This window comes from Aptenodytes patagonicus, chromosome 8 (assembly GCF_965638725.1).
Source record: "Aptenodytes patagonicus chromosome 8, bAptPat1.pri.cur, whole genome shotgun sequence".
Classification (NCBI taxonomy): Eukaryota; Metazoa; Chordata; class Aves; order Sphenisciformes; family Spheniscidae; genus Aptenodytes; species Aptenodytes patagonicus.
Window position 1 is genome coordinate 17,163,835 of NC_134956.1, and position 17,531 is coordinate 17,181,365.

At 47.2% G+C, this 17,531-nt stretch overlaps 1 protein-coding gene across 6 annotated transcripts in view; it reads right to left on the minus strand.

The window, feature by feature from the left end:
* Positions 1-1,602: 1,602 nt before the first annotated feature.
* ADAMTS9 (ADAM metallopeptidase with thrombospondin type 1 motif 9) overlaps positions 1,603-17,531 on the minus strand; it is an 84,650-nt gene continuing 68,721 nt past the window's right edge. For 3 of the 6 annotated variants that reach the window (XM_076346577.1, XM_076346579.1, XM_076346576.1), the window contains 10 exons: positions 13,552-13,722; positions 11,954-12,148; positions 9,857-9,989; positions 9,517-9,611; positions 9,264-9,358; positions 9,036-9,169; positions 7,459-7,550; positions 5,346-5,450; positions 3,124-3,218; positions 1,603-2,790 (listed from right to left, as the gene is read on the minus strand). In XM_076346577.1, coding sequence (XP_076202692.1) covers positions 3,129-3,218; positions 5,346-5,450; positions 7,459-7,550; positions 9,036-9,169; positions 9,264-9,358; positions 9,517-9,611; positions 9,857-9,989; positions 11,954-12,148; positions 13,552-13,722 — 1,110 coding nt within the window. In that variant the 3' untranslated portion in view covers positions 1,603-2,790; positions 3,124-3,128. Of the gene's footprint in view, positions 2,791-3,123; positions 3,219-5,345; positions 5,451-7,458; positions 7,551-9,035; positions 9,170-9,263; positions 9,359-9,516; positions 9,612-9,856; positions 9,990-11,953; positions 12,149-13,551; positions 13,723-17,531 lie in introns of those variants that run through there. The other 3 variants (XM_076346578.1, XM_076346581.1, XM_076346580.1) reach the window with 3 other exon arrangements.

The following is a 17,531-nucleotide window of genomic DNA, read 5'->3' on the forward strand; positions in this document are numbered from 1 at the left end:
ATTGAAATACGACGGCAAATGCAGAAAGACCATACAGACATGTCTTACGGGTCTTGTCATTTCCTTTTGAGTATAAGCAGAAAGAAAAGAAACACTGTACAGGAAAGTGCTTGCAAAAAAACCCCCAGTTTGTAGAAAAATAATGGCATTGATACACAAAACCCAGAGTTGTTTCCTGAACAAGAAACGTCTAATGTCTCTGGTCCTCAAAGTCTGTTCCTATTTAATGAAGCCCATTAATGAACCACAGGATCAGTGCTCTATCATTTTTTTCCCTTATAGTTTATTTAGTATTTTTTTTAGGTTTCTCTTGCTCTGTTAATAGCTGCTATGAAACTATATGGTAGAAATGAATGTGTACAGGTCAAAATAATATTTCTTTTTATAAATAACCATTCACTTCATTAGAGAAAATATAATAAGCCTGTACTTTCTAAGCACCACTGTTTCTTTCTAAAGTTCATAGTGCAATTTTCCCTTTTCCCCTACAGAAGTTATACATAAGCAATTATCATTAAAAAATCACTATTCCATTACTACTCCTTTCCCCTTTCCCTTTTTCCTCTTTCTCTTTCCCTTTTCCCTTTCCCTTTCCCTTTTTCCCTTTTCTTTCACCTTTGAAATGGTATTTTTGGCATTTTTCTCAGAAAGGTAGAATTTATTATTGTTATGCATAGACATACAACGTAGGTGAAATATCAGTCTTTCTAAGATATGATCATACCTACTTACGTGCTACTAAGCCAAAACCCCCAAATTATAGGTAAGAGTCTCATTCTTTTCTCTAAGTCTGAATATTAATAAGAGCAGCAGAGGCACAAAATAAGTGTAGAGCACCAGTTCTTTAGCTGCTGCACTGTAACACAGCCCTGCTCGCCTGCGAGATGTCTCCCAGCTGATGTGAATGCGTCGATCCCCGACTGTCAGGCTGACAGGCTTCACTCTGAAGGCTGAACACAGCCCGGCGCACGCATGGGATATGAATCCAGGGATCAGATCGTTTCTGACTATTGATCCGACTGTTTTGTAACAGACTGATTACACGTCCTTTGGGGAGCTCTGCAAAAGACTCACGCAAGATCCTGAGGTTGGATTTGTTAACTATTTGCAAGACTTATCTGAAGTAGCAGAGAAGCCTCTTTAGTTTTCCAAACTGCTGGCAATTTTGTGCTGAAAAGCTTCCTTTCCGTGTACTTTGTGCTCCTGGCTGCCCTGACATATAAGGCAACAGGGCAGCATCTTCCTATCACTAAGTAAAATTGTGGAGAAAGAGATAAGGGACATAGTCATAGACTACAAAAATAATCTGGTCACATCACCCCCGTTCAATGTGCTACAAAGCTCTGCAAAAACGTGGCGTGCCACAAGCGGCGGGCTATGTACAGGTGGGAGCCATCTCACAGCCGTGTTCTGCACCTATGGGAGCTGTCTCCTCAATTTAAAATAAAAAAAAGCCAACGCTAAAGGTCTGGTTGTACATGGGATGGCGGATAGGCAAGGAGCGCAGATGCCTTACCAGGAAGATCCGAAGCAACACAGAAGTAGGCGGTAAAGCAGCCTGTTTTTGAAAGGGGGGGGGGGGGGGGCAGAGTTATCTGTAAGTACAGAGTGATCTTGTTGAAACGAGGCAGAGCCGGCGCTGAAGCCTCCCTTTGCAGATGGTCTGTGAGTGAGTAGGAAGCCGGGGAAACGCTGCAGGTGCCTGCAATGGAGTCCCCCAGCCAAGAGGAAGGGGCGGCTTGGCTGGGCGTGCTGTCCCCCATCCCCTGCCACAGACCCCACGGTCCCCACCAGCCCCGCGGGGAGATAACACGGCAGGGATGCTTTCGGCTTCACGTTAGGATTTTGTGACAACGTCCGTAAGAAACTGCAGCGCTTCTCAGCGCACAGCCCAGGGAAACATATGGCCTGATCAGCCTGTCTGGGATGAGTTAATACCCTGCTTCCAGATGGAGCCAGGAAGCACAGTGGCACATGCAATTAGGAGACAAATATATGTTTTTTTAAAAAGCGAGTTCACTTCGGAGCCCTGTGAAAAAGGGGCTCGAGCTGAAGATCCATCTGCAGGAATTTTCCTAGACCTGGGGTAGTTCTTAATTTATTTGAATCGCCTGACAATTTTTTCTGCTTTCTTCCTTTTTTTTCCACTGATAAAGGCACTGGATGAACTAAAACTACAGAGCGTTAATAAATATCATGTTAGCACCAAACCAGTGCTTTTAGCACTGGCCACAGAGGTCATGTGAAATTTAAAACATACCTAAAAGATAAAGATTGCTAATGCAACTAGCACTGTATTCATTGTCATGTTTTCCTTGAGTGCTGTCGGCCTAATCCCTAAAAATAAAATTTAAGTACATCTTGTCTATTTTCCTTACATAAAGACAGACTGAATGCCAAAAATACCCCTATGCAGATTGTGTAGCACCGTAGAGGGCCAAAGCAGCCCGTAACTGAAGGAAAATTACTGCTTGAAAGTAAACAACTGAATACAGTGACAATAAAGTATCACTTGTCATAATGCTACATATAATGTAGAGTACGCAAAATGCAGTGGTTTGACTGCAGGATTTAACAATAAAAAATAAAAATAGTAAAAGCAGCCTTAATATAATGATTTTACGTACAAAAATATTAAATCAAAATAAATAATTCCAAACATAAATATTATACTGTACATTAAGAATATGCGATCTATATACACACATAAACAGATAAAAAAGTGGAAGGCAGAGGTATTGCATCGCTATCCTTCATCCGTCTCATCTCTGCTGGCTGTTCTCAGAGAACCTGGAAAATACAGACAAGGTGCACGTCAGAGTCAGATCATCAGCTTCGCCCTGAAAACCTGTGACCAGAGACATCAGCACAAGAGCGAAGCCAAAGCAGGTGCCAGCCAGGTGGGGAGCGCGTTTCCAGTTGACAGCGTTATACCCGCAGGCGTTACTGGGGGAAGCGAGGACTGGGAGCACTGGATCCCATTGCTCCACAGATGCCGCATGGGGTGGGTGGCTGTCACCGATGCACTCGATCCATGAGTGCTTTTGCAAGCGTGGCCTGATCTGCTCCTTCAGGACGTTTTTGGGAAGATTTCCCTTCCTGCAGAAGCAGCTGGGAACTCACCATTGCTATAACACCTGAACATCGAGGCCTGTTCCAGATGATGGAGTACATTTCCCACAGTAACCGCCACATCTTCCTACTACTTTGGTACCATCCTGCAGGCAAAAACAGAAATAACATCTCACGTAAGGGCTCAGGAACTCCACGCTGTGAAAGGGCCAGATCTGGGTTATTCTAGCCAGGATTTTTAATAGAAAATGTCATGGAAGGAAAACAAATTACGCCTAAATCAATCTAAGAAATCACTGTTATATTTAAATATATGCAAATGAAATTCCCTTTAGTGCTACCAGGTCAGATGGTGAACACAAATAAGAAAGGGTAGTTTTGATTTATTACATTGAGACGTGCCCAAGGAGAAGGCCATTTGGAGGGCTCTCTCAAGGGTATCTGTTTTCTCCAATTTGCCCCAGAGTGAATAACACTAATGAGTGGAAAACTTGGATCATGCAAGAGAAAAACAACATCTAGACAACAACAGCACTTCAGTTGTGCCTGAGCACGTGGAAGGCACAGGAAGGATATTTGCAGGCAATACCAAGAAACATCCATTTGGAAGGGAAAGGCCTGGAGCGGCTCCAGAGCCAAGACGAGAGGGAAAACCATGGGGTGAGGCTATGCCACTTGCTAAGGTGCCGTTCCTCCTCAGCTCTGCATTTCCACAGCCAGAAGAGACAAAGGAAGACGTGGAGCGGTCCTGGGGTTGGCCTGGTCTCCAGGAGAGCCCAGCAAGCGTGGTGCAACTCCAGTCTTGAGTCAGGAGATTAATACCTCAGTCTGGCCTTCCTTATCACACCTCTGCAGAGCCTTTCACCTCTTGGTCATTGCAATGGACAGACAGTCCTTGAGGGGAATTCAACGCTCAATTACCAGAAAATTGGACTTAAGTGCAGGACAAGCCGGCACAAAGCATTTATTTTTAAATGAGCTCCATCCTGCCCTTGACACTATTGATCTGTGATTGCAGCAGGCTGCTATCATCTCTTCTCGCTATGCCTTTCTTTCTTCTGCTCCTGTGGGCAATTGCACCCCTGGAACAGCATTTGACAGATGCCACCGGGTGATGGAGGTAAGAGTTGTCTCTTAGACCCCCTGTCCCTTAAAGTTTGTTTTAATTCTGCCAGCCGTGATTGTGGCTGCTCTCCCCAACCCCAAAGTTGGCTGCCCGGGCTTCTCCTTTCAGAAGGGGAGAAGGATAGCAAAGCACCTGCCAGAACTAACACATGGGGTCTGTGCTGGTCCTCTTCTGCTGGTACTGGGGGATACTTTGCTGCAGCATGGTCGGACCAGTAGCATTTAATTCTCCTTTATGAGCCCCAGCACTGACGAGGCTCATGGGCTCAAGGGGCTCTGCAGAGCCAGGGAGATTGAAAGCAGTACAGGAGAGGGTATTTTGCAAATTGCTTTTTGTTAAATGGTCACGGTGACCTCCTTAGGAGAGTTTTAACAGGGGCAATCGGGATGACTCACATGAAATAACAGCCAAAAAAGCGATCCTGGGTTTCTCCAATTTCAGAACATGACACAGGAGCAACGGTGCGAAGGCACACCGCGGCGGAGGGGTTAACGGGCAGGCAAATTAAGCCATACAAGTTCAAATTTGGCTGTGGAGTGATTCTGCAGGCCTGCCTGGCTTACCCGGAGGCCTCAGGGTCAGCAGGGCCACAGGCAGCCACAGGGGACGGTACCCCGGGGTGCAGCGTGCTGTGGGGCAGCCCCAGCCCACCGGAGCTCAGGTGACTTGGGTCTCTCCCAAGGAGATAAACCCAGACCAGTCCATTGGGAAGGTCCACGTCCTCCACACTTTATTAGCAATGTTTTGGGAACAATTCCTATTCAGGGCACTCGCCTGGCACCCGGACCCTCTCCGGCAGGTCAAGCCCTGCTCTGCAGCCCTGACCCCGTGCACCCCGGTCCTGCCTGCCGCGTGATGCACGCTCCACGTCGGACATCTCAGACAACTAATTAAGGATATGTCTGCCCCACAGCACTCAGCGTTTTCAGCTTCATGGTTAAGCAGGCTCACTAATTAATTGCAATAACTCAAATCAAGTTAAACCCGCTAGGGCCCCCCCACCTCACATACAATTACAGGCAACACTTCATTTCTAATGTCAGATGTTAGATTTTTGTTAGTCTCTGCTTGGAAGATGTTGCCACGAAAGACAACAATTAGAAACTTCTCATGAGCGGGAAAAACCATAATTAAAATTACAACTTACTGGGGATTTTTGAATTTCTGACACTGCGTAATTCCCTTGTGAGAGCCACTTTGCTGTTCCCGTTAAGGACAGGCCTGTCCCGTAAAGGTCTATGCTGAAGCGACCCTAAAAAACAAGCAGACGAGCCTGGTTAACCCAAAACGCCTGGTTAACCCAAAAAGCCATGCTTTTGCCACGGTGACAGTTTTCTGCCAGGATCTTGCCAGCAATGCTTTCAATTTTTTCCATCGCTCTGATAGTGATTAGCACATATTGTACAAACCACAGTATGTCTCGGGTTAGTAATTTCCTTCTCCTTGGTGGCTGCAGGGAAGGAGGGGCTTTATCTTGGTTTTTCACTGCTTTTTCTCGGTTTTGCACTGCTTTTTCGCAGTTTGCCGGCTGAGGGCATTCTTGGCTTTTCCATGGCAAACTGCGGAGCCTGACGTGCGCCAGCGGCTGATGGGAAGGTACTCCAGGGATGCGCTGCAGCCGCTCTCACTGCTCCCTCCTCAACTGGAGAGGGCACACTTGTCCTTATTTTCCTTATTTTCCACTGGGCTTTTTTTTTTCCTCCAGACTTCAGTAAAATCAAAACGCTTTCATTTGTTTATTTCTTAAAAATGTCCTTCACTTCATTCCACCTTGTCTCAAAATGCACAAAACGGGTGGAAAATTAAGGGCTGTGTCTGCATCCAACGCAGATCCCCCCAGCCTTCCCCTTACCCGTATGGCAGATCCCAGCCCTGCCTGTTTCTGGACCCAAGGAAGGATCCTGTGGCCACATCCCCAGACTGACACTCAGCCCAGCACAGCCATGCGGTACCAGATGGCTGTTAACTTTGCTCCCTGCACTTGCTGCCTTGGGAATGTTGATTTTCTACAAGGAGCAAACTGTCTGGGTCAGATGGATGGATATTAACATTCAGGAGCCTTCCCGAGGTAAGAAGTCAATCCCTAAGCCGCTGAGCTGTGCAGAAAAGTATCAGCTCCAAAAGTAGGGAGGGAAGGAGATGGAGAGGTTTGCCCTCTGCCATCTGTTGCTGCAACTCCCTACTTAATGCCCTTTGCAAATATGGTCTACCCAATACCTTGGACTATCCACACATACCATTTATCATCCCCCAGCTCCACAGAAACTAGGTGTGCTGGGGACACAGAGCAAGTCACCTGTAGCACAGTGCTAATTAGCCTCCTAAAGACTTTCAGGAAAGCATATTTCTTCCAAGCAACTGGGCTAGATGTCCTACATCGTCTCCTGAAGCTACCGAGGATGCGACTTAGCCTGTGCTCAGCTCTGTGCTTTTGTGGCCGGGCACCTCATGGTGCTGGGACAGGCTGGATTTGCCCTGACGCGCAGGCACTGCCTTCATTTTGTCAGTGGTTTCCCAGCCCCAAAGTAGATTGAGTGATGGTCCCACCGGGCTGCTGTGAAAACAAGCAGCAGGGCGTGGGGACGGTGGGACAGCGGCTGGCGGGTACTAGTGCAGTCTGACTGATGGAGTTCCTCGGTCCAGCAGCAGAAACCTGACCTGTTCCTGCCCTGCAAATGCCCTCTCCTTCTCAGGCATCTCCACCCTGAGCTGGCTTGGCAGGAGTCCTGCTGTCTGTCTGCTGCCTTCTCCATCCAGAGGGGTTATCTCACCCGTCTTCCCGCACCCCTGAAAACAGCAGTTTCAGCAGATACAAGACTGCGGAACGCAGAGGCAGGGTCCCAGGGCATCCCGATGGCCTGATTCGCTGCTGCTCTCCCTGCCCAGCATTTCCACCAAGTCCTGCCACGGACTGATCCCCCTACCTTCAACTACACGTGCAAAGCCCAGCCCTTCTCCCACAGCTGATTTCTTCTTCCTTTTCTCCTTTACTGTCTCGACTGTTTGAGCACCCGCAGGGGGCTGCAGGAGCCCTGGGGAATGTCCCTTAGCCAGTCCCGATGCTGGTCTGATAATAACCTGACATTTTCCCGAACAGAAAATGGAGAGTGCTTTCTGCACAGACAAAGGGAAAAGTTTCCAACCACTGAGATGAGAACGTGACAGTCACTGGTGTTGGGCTGATGTGATCAGCAGTAATTAATAGAGGGCCCGAACAAAACAAATGGCACCAATTTCTATGAAATGCTATTGTCAAATACCTGCGGGCATTTGGCTGCACTGTAGCAGTCCCCAGCAGTGGCATAAGGAACGGGTCGTCCATCATGTGTCCGTGCAAACTGTAAATCAGTCGCTGTGGAGCATAGTTGGTGAATAACACAGAAAGAAAGATGCAGGGAGAAAGACAAAATAAATGTAAACATGCTCTTTACTAATGTTTAAATTCACTAAAGCTGGTTTCATACATTAATCTTGAGAGTCAAGACTGCTGAATTTTTAATATTAAATCCCCCAAGTCATCCCACATGTGACTCCCAGCACGTGAGCACTGAATTTAACAGGACACTTAAATGCTCAACGTTTACAGCTCAGTTTAAGTATGTTGGTGATTTAGGGCCTAGGTATAAATAACAACAAAACTCGAACCCATGACTTGGGTTTTATTTCTCTATCGGAAAATTCCCCACTTTCAAGAAGGCCGTGGGACCTCCTAAATCTCCCTTTTAAACAAAGGCAAACAACCATCTCTGTGCTCTCCTGGCTGCCCCAGCCCAGGGGTCGGGGTTTCAAAGGGAATTGGGGTATTTTGCTCTGGAGGGAGACTCATTTAGATGGGGATGTGAGATAGCTCCTGCCTGACAGAGGTAGGTGCCCAGCTCCTTTTGAAATTCAAAGGGAGCTGGTATCAAATTCCCCCAGGGTGGTTCCTTTGAGATCTTTACCTAGGAGCTTTTACAGACTATTAGTAGCTTTTTACAGATTGACAGGCTGGGAGGTCTCATGGCTTGAAAACTAAGTGATAAAAAAACCTTATCAGATAGAGAGTCATTTTACAAAGAAGGATTTTGATTTGCTAAAAAATCTCCGCTATTTACTGAATGAACCCCCAACAATATGTGGTATTTTTAAAACATTTGCTGGAAACTGAGAGCATCCCTGGAGTCAGGGGGACTGAAACCGTAACCCTACGGGATGCTGCGGGATGCTGCGGGCTCTTCGGTGGCGGGATGGCTCCCAGCTCCCATGAATGACAAGAGAGACAGGGTACCACTTACAGTGCACAGCTACAGTCCCCTCCTCCCCTGCAAATCCATGGCCCCAGCTCCATCACTCTCAACACAAGTTATTTCTCCACGGTCTGGCTCTGCCAAAAGCCTCCTCCGCCCTGGCCTGGAGGGAGCAGCATCCCGACCCCAGTGGAGCCCCCTGTACTGGGATCCCCTGACAGGTCTGTGTGTAAAATGGGGGGCCAGCTCCTCCCTGGTTAAGCTTTCTGCCTGAGTCCAGTCTGAAAATAGGAGACCAAATGAAATAAAATCCTTCAAAAAATACACTGGCCTGCTGGGAGCACGCAAATATTCATTCTGTACAGCAGATGCACCAACAACTGTCTTAATATTTTCCTGTATTACAGAGAAATAGTATGAACATCTCTGATACACTCGAGTTGCAGTCTCTAAGTGTAAAGCAGCAAACAGGTGACCAAGTTTAAAAGCAGCTTTTAACAGAAGAGCTCAGGAATATTGCCCACTAGAGTACTACTGCTTGTTTGTAGTTACAGCTATATTTGTGTAAAATAAACATTTTTTTTTAATGGCAAGGCCCTGTTTTTACTCACTTATTATTTGCATAGTGTTCAGGTCCAGCCTTACTTTGCTGAAGGTGGAAAACCCAGCTGCTGTGTAATCTTTCCTACACTGGCAGTCTTCTCGTCTGCTCCCATTATACGGACATTCAGTTGGGTTATGCAATCTAAATCAAAAGAAAACCCGTTCTACTCATGACCGGAAAATATTGCCATGGAAAACAAAAATACTGTGAAGCTCAGGATTAAGGGATTTCTTACCTGTATGCATACACTTCTGAAAAATTCTCTGCATCCCCATTTACAAGGGTCACGTACTCCTTTGGACTGTCAGTCTGCATCCCAGAGCAATACACCTGAGAGAGAGAAGCCAGAATTTTGTCAGGTATCATGTGCAAAGGGATGGCAGAGAAAACCGGAGGTAAAAAATCCAAGAGTGGAAGTGAAGAGCACATGCAGAGTCCCCTTCACCTTCGGAAAAGGCATTAACTATCAATCTGTTGCTGAAATGCACCTTTAACGTCTTTCCTTTGACTTGAAGGAAATATTCGCCATCTTCAGTGACACCTTTGAGATTTTTAACATCTTTGCAACGCCTTGGTAAGTCACCTGAAACAAAACAGAAATACTTGTAGTCACTGAGCAACTGTACATCAAAATTTCTTTTGTAACACTGTGAGGCATCCAAAGCATCAAAACACTTTGTTTATTTTTAAAAGGTCTCCCTGAAGTGCCTTAGTGCTTAGTTGGATGGCTCCCAATGCCTGGAAATACTGCACATCTCTAGGCGTTTGATGGGAACAGATGCTCAGGCCACGAGAAAGGCAAAGGAAGGTGCAAATCTGCAGACTTACAGTCGTGGACGTTGTGGCATGTCCTCCTCTCTTCGGGTTTCAGATCTGCATGGCACAAGCTGCTGACCTGGTCATCGTTCGTCAAACACTGCACCGACCGGTGCATGACTCCAACTCCACAGGTGACGGAGCACTGCAAGACAGAAGACAGAGATTCGTATTTTATCTCAAGGGTTTCTGGGCTCCAGAAGAACAGAGACAGCCTGTTTCCCTTGTATCAAGAGACAGCAGCAAAGGCCCCAATCCTGCAAAGTGTTCAAACACAGGCTTAATTTTAATTAAACAAGTAATCCCTTTTATTATTAATCCCTTCATTATTATCTTCGTCACTAATTATTTCAAGAAGACTACTGAACTTCGCTTAGCACTTAAACACTTTACAGGATGAGGCACTATTGGTTAAGGTGAACCATGCGCTCACGTGAAATTGTTTATTTTTCACACTAGGAAGTTTGTACAAGGGAGAAACGTTCACCAGAAGGCCTGAACGGTAGAAATCCTCTCCTGGTGGCTGGGAGACATTGCTTGGGACTGACAGGGGCCTCTGAACAAACATGACATGGTTTGTTTTTTTCTATCCAAATTGCACCAAAAAACCCACAGCCTCCAAACCCTCTCTCCCCTCACCCTCTGGAAAAACAGCTAAATCTGCACAAACACTGGGTCATCCTCAAACAGCCTAAATCAAGGGCAATCTTAAGGCTGAAATTGCACAAGTTACTGGAACTACCGAGCAGCAGCTTGTCCCGCACTGGCTGCCACTGAGCACGGGCGACGGGAGGTGGGAGCATCTTGCTCCCCCTCGGCAACTTGTTCTTTCAATACTTGAGAACTGAAAATCAGCTCTTTCTACAGGTACCAGGTTAGGCTGCCAAGAAAATGATGCTGCTCATCTATTTAGAAATTATTAGTCTAAAGGAGCACACCATGAAGTAGACAGTCATCAAAGGCTCACGGTATTTGCAACTTGACATTTACTCTTTATCAGGTTCAAATCCCTAAAACTTAACTAAGGAGCTGAGCAGGACTCTCTCTGTCCATCAAAGGTGATGGTATTTTACATTAAATCCCTTTGAAAATCAGAGATGAGAAGGGTCATGGCACTTGGTAGTCACTGGGACGTTCAGCAGCCCAAAGCGAGGAGAAAGGTCTTGCTCTCTGAAATGGATACTCTTTGCAATAAAGTTAAATTAACGAGTTGGACATTTTGCACTGAAATTCTGGGGAAAAATACCAATTAATTGAGGCTGAGCTCTTTGCTGTAACTCTTCTGCCCTGACTCGCAGGGAGGATCTGAAGCTTCCTATGGGGCAGGAGGAACTTAAGTTTCAAACGGCTCTGTCACTTACAACTTCCACTACATTTTGCTTGACTTGACCCTCGTTGCCTTGTAAAGGTTTGACAAATTCCTACAAATGCCTGAGCTGGGTTAATAAATCAAATATATGGGAGAAACACCACATTTCAAAGAATGTCAGAAGCCCAAAGAAGTGAAACGTTATCACCTTAACTAAAATTTGATCTTGTAGTTCAGGCCCCAGAAGAGGCTCAACACAAATAACTTTAGCAGAAAGGCTAAGTTCTTTCCCCTGCCCTGTCCCAGCATTTGTAAGAAGGAGAGAAAAAAAAAAAAAGAAAGAAAAATCCCTTTAAGGCTCAAATTACCAGTGTTTTGGCCTATTGGTGGTTCTCAAGTCTTGCTCATACACATGGCCAAGTAGGATCAACCCCAGTTGCCAGCTATCCATCGATCCCTCTAGCACAAGGCTTTCAAACCCTTGTTTTCTGGCGATGACCCCACTTTCTGACTAAGCATTCAGCATGACCACCAACACTGCCACAAATTTTGGCTACATCCAAATTTTTGTGGAGATCATGGCTCCACTTGTGGCTGCTAGGACTCCCCCATACGATGGGGTTCAGTCTGGAGCACGGAGCCCTACACACACTGGGGCTGCTGCCGCACAAGGGTATTCATTGCATTAATTTATGCAGTTCTTAAACATTCCCCTGCCAAACCTTCAGACTGTGTCCCTGGTGTAAAGAAGAATAAATTTGTTCCAATTCTTTTTGGCAAAAGAAGTTTGCCAAACTTACGCTTCCCCAGTTGCCGACGCGCCAGGATGCCGAGACGGGGCACTCCCCAAGGTAGCAGGGCTGGATGTTGGGCGGCTGTGTGCCAGGACAGTTGACCATGTTCTGGTACCCGTACTCGTAGTGGTCCTTCCCGGTGTAAATCTCGCTGCAGGACACCAGGCGCTGCCTGTATCCCTTCCCGCACGTGACGGAGCACTGCGGGCAGAGGGAGCAGCTGTTAGCACCGCATACTTCGGGAATGCTGCCCGAAACGGGGAGGAAAAGCAGGCTTGCCAGCTTTTAACATGACAAGCTGCTTCGAGGGATCACTAGTAACTATTTAAGCCAGCCATGAGTACTGTGAGTGGCTACAAGTGGGCTGGCGCCCGACACTGCTTTTGAGCACCCAATTCCTCCCTGTGCTACTCGTACAGCTGCTCCAGGACCCCCTACTCCAGGCTGGCTCCTGGGCACAAGTTATCTCTCCCCAAGGACAAAGAAAGGAGCAGAAGATCCTTGGGAACTCAGAAATGCCTCTGTTAATTGGGTTTTCTTTTTTTTTCCTTCCTTTTATTTTTTGCCATGGGATGCACAGAGAAAGAAAATGGTCAAGATTGACCCTGAATTGCAGGTACCTGGCAGCAACTGGAAGAAAGGGAAGGTTTTTCTTCTAATTAGAGGACAAACACAGGCAGGTGGGAATGGGTAGAGGGTGTCTGGGCAAGAGGCAGCCAGGGCCCCAGCCTCACAGGCACCCTAATATTTCTCTTAGGAAACTACCCAGGAGAGCAGGCTGCCCTGAGAAATTCCCATCTCTCCACATTTCTCCCTCCTGCCCTATCTTGGGTGGCTTGTATCTCCTCCCCCCCCTCAGTCCCGGCACGTTTTCTTTCTTCCCTTTTCTTGTTCTTTCTTTTTAATCAGTGCTGTGTCAGCAGCTGCCTTGTCATTTCCCTCTGCTGTTCCTCCAAGTGGAAAATAATCCTTCACTTGCTGAAGAAGGAAACAGGCTGAGATTAGCCTGGGTCCTCCCGCATGCAGCGCCTGCTGCAAAGAAAACACATCTATTTTCCTTGCTGAGCCCTCTCCCAGCCACGAGGGCGAACCTGCTGCCTTCGCTCACGCCGGGTCCTCGATCCTGCCAAAGATGGCACTGAGGAAGGACGTGTCCCCACCGTCACAGCCAGGCTTGCCTTTCCCCCAGGATGCTCACCTGGACCCTCACACAGCTCATGGGGCCCCGGAGCTCCCCGGGAGGGGATGGGAATAAAACCAAATAAATAAATGAATGAAATAAAATGGCACAAAACCAAGGAGGGTGTCTGCTGGATACGATGTGCTTTGGAAGAAAATTGCTTCTGGATATTAGCTAGGACTCTGAGCATGCTGGCATTTACTCTTTAATAACCTGGTCTTCTCTCACAGCCCTGCTCCTTTCTCTCTAGCAGGGAAATTGCACACAGAAACAAACCAACAAATAATAATTAAACCACGCAGCACTGCCCTGCCACTGTTGATTTGGGTTGCAATATCTCAGCGAGGCCGGAGGCGAGAGGAGGAGAGCGTGGCCCGGTGCCGAGCGGCATGGTCCCTGCGTGGGGACGAGGATGGGCACTCACCTCCGACCACTCCCCAGTGATCCAGACGTACTCGCAGGGCGGCAGCCCACAGCTCTCAATTTCGGGGGGGCGTTTGCTGGCATCGCAGTAGCCGTTGTTCTGCACCCGCTTGTTTTCATCCACGCAGACCACCTTGCGGTACCGAGATGCCTCCCCGCACGTCTTCATGCACTGTTTGCAAGAAACAACGGCTCATGCAATCCATGAGGGACTTCAAATTAATCTGCATCTGCAAAGTGAGCGAGCCCTCCTCCCAGCAGCCCGAGTGAGCGGGCGGCTCTGTGCCCCATGTTGGCATCTCTCATTGGTATCACCTGGGGGCAAATTCGAGACCAGGGCCCCACTCTGCCAGGCGCTGCAGGAGCATCCAGTGACAAACTGCTCCCATCCTCTGGAGGTACCAAGCCAAATCACAGGCGTAGGGAGAGAGGAGAAACCGAGGCAGCAGGTATTGGGATGGGGTGGATGTGGGGTCCAGCTGTGATGGGACCAAGAGATGCGGGGATGGGCATGCCAGGTCAGGAGATGGGGCAAAGGGGAAAGAAAGGGGCCAACCCCATCATTTCAGCCCCTAGTAAACACAGCCGCTTGGAGAACAAAAACCCAGCCATCCCCCTTCCAAAATACATGCCGTTGCACTCTTGGCTGTGGCTGGTGTGGGGGGAGCCCCTTCCCTGGTCCCTGCCAGTGGGCGAGCAGCAGCGCTCTGCCCCGACACGGCGTGGGGGCACATCCCTGCAACCGCCACAGCGGAGGTAGCCCTACGGGTTTATTCTCTTTTAAACATTGCCCTGCCCAATATTAAGAGCAACCCCTGCTAGCCAAGCACAACTGCTCCCCAGGGACTTCTGGAGACTTTAAGGACTCAGTTCTTTCTCTGCTCGTCTTGGAAAAACCAGCCCGGCTGCAAGGCTGTGCTCCTGGGAGTGGGTCTGTGCCCAGAGTGCAGCTCACAAAACACATACAGAGAACAAAATAAATCAGCGTAAGAGCAGCTGTCTGGATAAAACCATATTTTCTTAAAGTTATTGCTTGTAATGGACTTCTAACACTCTCAACTAACTGGATTAACAAGGAGAAAAATGCATGAAAATAATCATTTTATATAACATGCTGGAAATGTCTTCCCCTAAGGAAAAGGATAAAACATTCAATCAGACCATCCCTATCTGTACAGAAACACTGTCTGAAGTCACCTAGGCTCGGAGGATCGTGCCAGTTTAATCTAGTTAGAGTCTCACCCTCCGAACATCGTTTCCAGCCTCCCCGACGCAGCTCCTGCTCTCCTGGCTGGCCCACAATTAGCAAGATCTTAGTGGGTTCAGCTAATTGCGAAATGCAGGCACTGTCAGGGCCCCGTTTCTGTAATTAGCTGTCAGAACCAAGATCGCAAATTATGTGAAAACTTTGAAAAATCAGATCAATCCGCGGCAGGTGCAGCAAACCAGGAGAGCTGCGGTGAGCGCAATGTCGTGTTGGTTGTAAATATTTAGTAACCGTGCAAAGTGGAGGGGGACAGGGAAGGAGAGGCAGCCCCACAAAGCAGCATTTATTCCGAACGAATAACTTAGGAGCTCTTAGGCAACAGTCAACATTGCAAAATCCGCAGACTGCCAAAAGACCCCAAGGGCTTTGTGTGCTTTCAACCTTATTTACTCTCTTGCTTTAAGTCTTTGGAGTGGAAGCTCCTTCTAGGTCTGTGCCGAAACACAGCGATCCTACAGGGGCTGGAGGAATTTGCTGGAGTGTGATTTCCCCAGAGAGCAAACAAACTCTGCTATATTTGCCCTTCTCTGATACCTCCCTATTACATGAGTAAAATCTGAAAGGGGGTTATTGCATGTGAATAAGGCATCACGCTTCCTTGAGCGGCACCTTTCAGGGGCAGCGTGAACCCCGACCTTCCTGCTCCCTCCTAACGAGGGACTCTCCAGCACAGTGGGAGCGGGGCTATGGGATGCTCAAAGCTCCCCTCGTCTCTGGTTTGGCGTACACCAGCTCAGCACGTGGGCACCAGCGCAGGTGAATCGCAGGGTGAATCGTTCCAGCTCACAGCCAAACGAGGCACCTCGCAAGGAGTGGGAAGAAACAAGGCTGATTTCACCTCCTCCCCTTAATGTATATTTAAGCCTAAATTTGCAAAGTACATTGGCTCACGCTTAATTTTAGGAGGGTGAGTAATCTCTATGCCATCAATGGGTCTTCTGACATTGGCCATGAAGAGGTATCAAATCAAAAGCCCATCCTCATTTAAAATCATTAGTTGCTGATAAGAGATTGACACTCTCAGACACACGCCAGCCTGCTTTGGGTTTCTCTGCAAATAACGGTTGTATGGCCAAATAAACCTCAGCCAGCTCTGTGCGTTTTGTCATCATCAGTAAATTAAAGTTTGATTATTTGTGTTTTTGAGGATAACTGGCAATCAAAATAATCCCACTGAGATATTAAATACGGCTCAAAGACAGTGAGACCAGCATAAAACCAATCAAAGAGAATCACTGCAGAGGTTCCAATCAACCACCCCAAGGTTAGAAAACATTATTCACATAGAAAGTGGACAGTTCAGCTAGCACGAAAAGGCCATTTTTCCTTTTAATATGGTGATAGATTTTGTATGAAATCTCGTGTTTGTGACTGATCTAAATCTCACATAAAACAGCAGGGCCGGGGATAACAGCCATTGATAGCAAGAGCTGAAAAGCAGGTCAGGCATTTGACAATATTTGTCTCTCTTGCCTCATTTCCCGAATTTTGAACTATTTTCCTGGCAGTTCAAATTAAGGACCATTTCAAGCACTCCTGCAACTGTTTCAGAAGAGTAATAATAATAATAATAATTAAAAAAACCTCAAAGGCATTGCTTTGCGAAAGCATTCATTGTTTTCTTTTTTTTTTTCCTAAATCAAAATCTGAAACAGAGATGAAACAAAACCCCAGGCCACGAATGCTTTGAACATGCCTTGGGTAACTCTGCTATCCGAATCCGGCAAGGCTGGCATGATTTTCCCCCAAACGGCAAATGCTGAAGATTCAAGAATCACATTGCAGCTTCCAGAGCTGTGCATTGTCCTTCCACAGAGGTTCATATTAAAAAAACCCAACCCTTCTCTCTCCCAATTTTCCCTTTTTCTTTGTGAACCTGGTCTGGGTTTTACTTTGACATAAGCAAGGCCCTTTCTATTGACTTTCTTCTCCCTGGTGTGGGCACTGAGAACAGCTAACTAATGGTGATACACCAACAGAGCAATAAACGGTTTCCAATAAGTTCCCTAGTCCTTTTAATTGGCAAGACCAACTTTTTTCTAAACAACAACAATGGAAAGGAACAATAAAAAAAACCCTCTCGACAGATTCCCTTTAAAGATAAGAAATCAAGAACAAGACAGCGCTGGGATGTTATTTTACATCCCGCCTTTCATGTCAATTAGGGTCCATTGCTGTTCCCTGCTCAGAGAATACTAAAGCAATCTGTGCCTCCTCGCTATAAATAACATGGGGCCAGTACTTATGACTGGGGAGAAGGCGCTATTACTTTTTTTTACCGGGTACATCAGAACAAAATAAGAAGCGCTCAGTAGAAGAACTGCTTGGAGTCAGCCACCGGGCGAGCTCACATTGGGCATCTCCTGCAAGTTTCTATTAATGGTTATTTATGGGTGAGGAAACTTCCAAGCCCACCCCCCAGCAAAGCTCCCCTGGGGGGAAAAAAAAAAAAAAATCTCTGTCACACGTTAAAAATTTCCCCAGTGCAATGGGGAACCCTGGAAAACATCAGCATCCACCTCCCACCAAGGGCTTGGCAGGGTGGGGGCAGGCAGGAGTCTCCTGCTGCTGGTTTGAAAAGCTGCAAAAATAAGGGAAAGAGGGTAAAAGGACGGGGTAGGAGCCGTGGCTTTTCAGGGCTAATTACACCGTTGGGTAAGGACTGCAGCTGCATGCTGTTTGGTGACCTACTTTGCCACCTGTAAATTTATTAG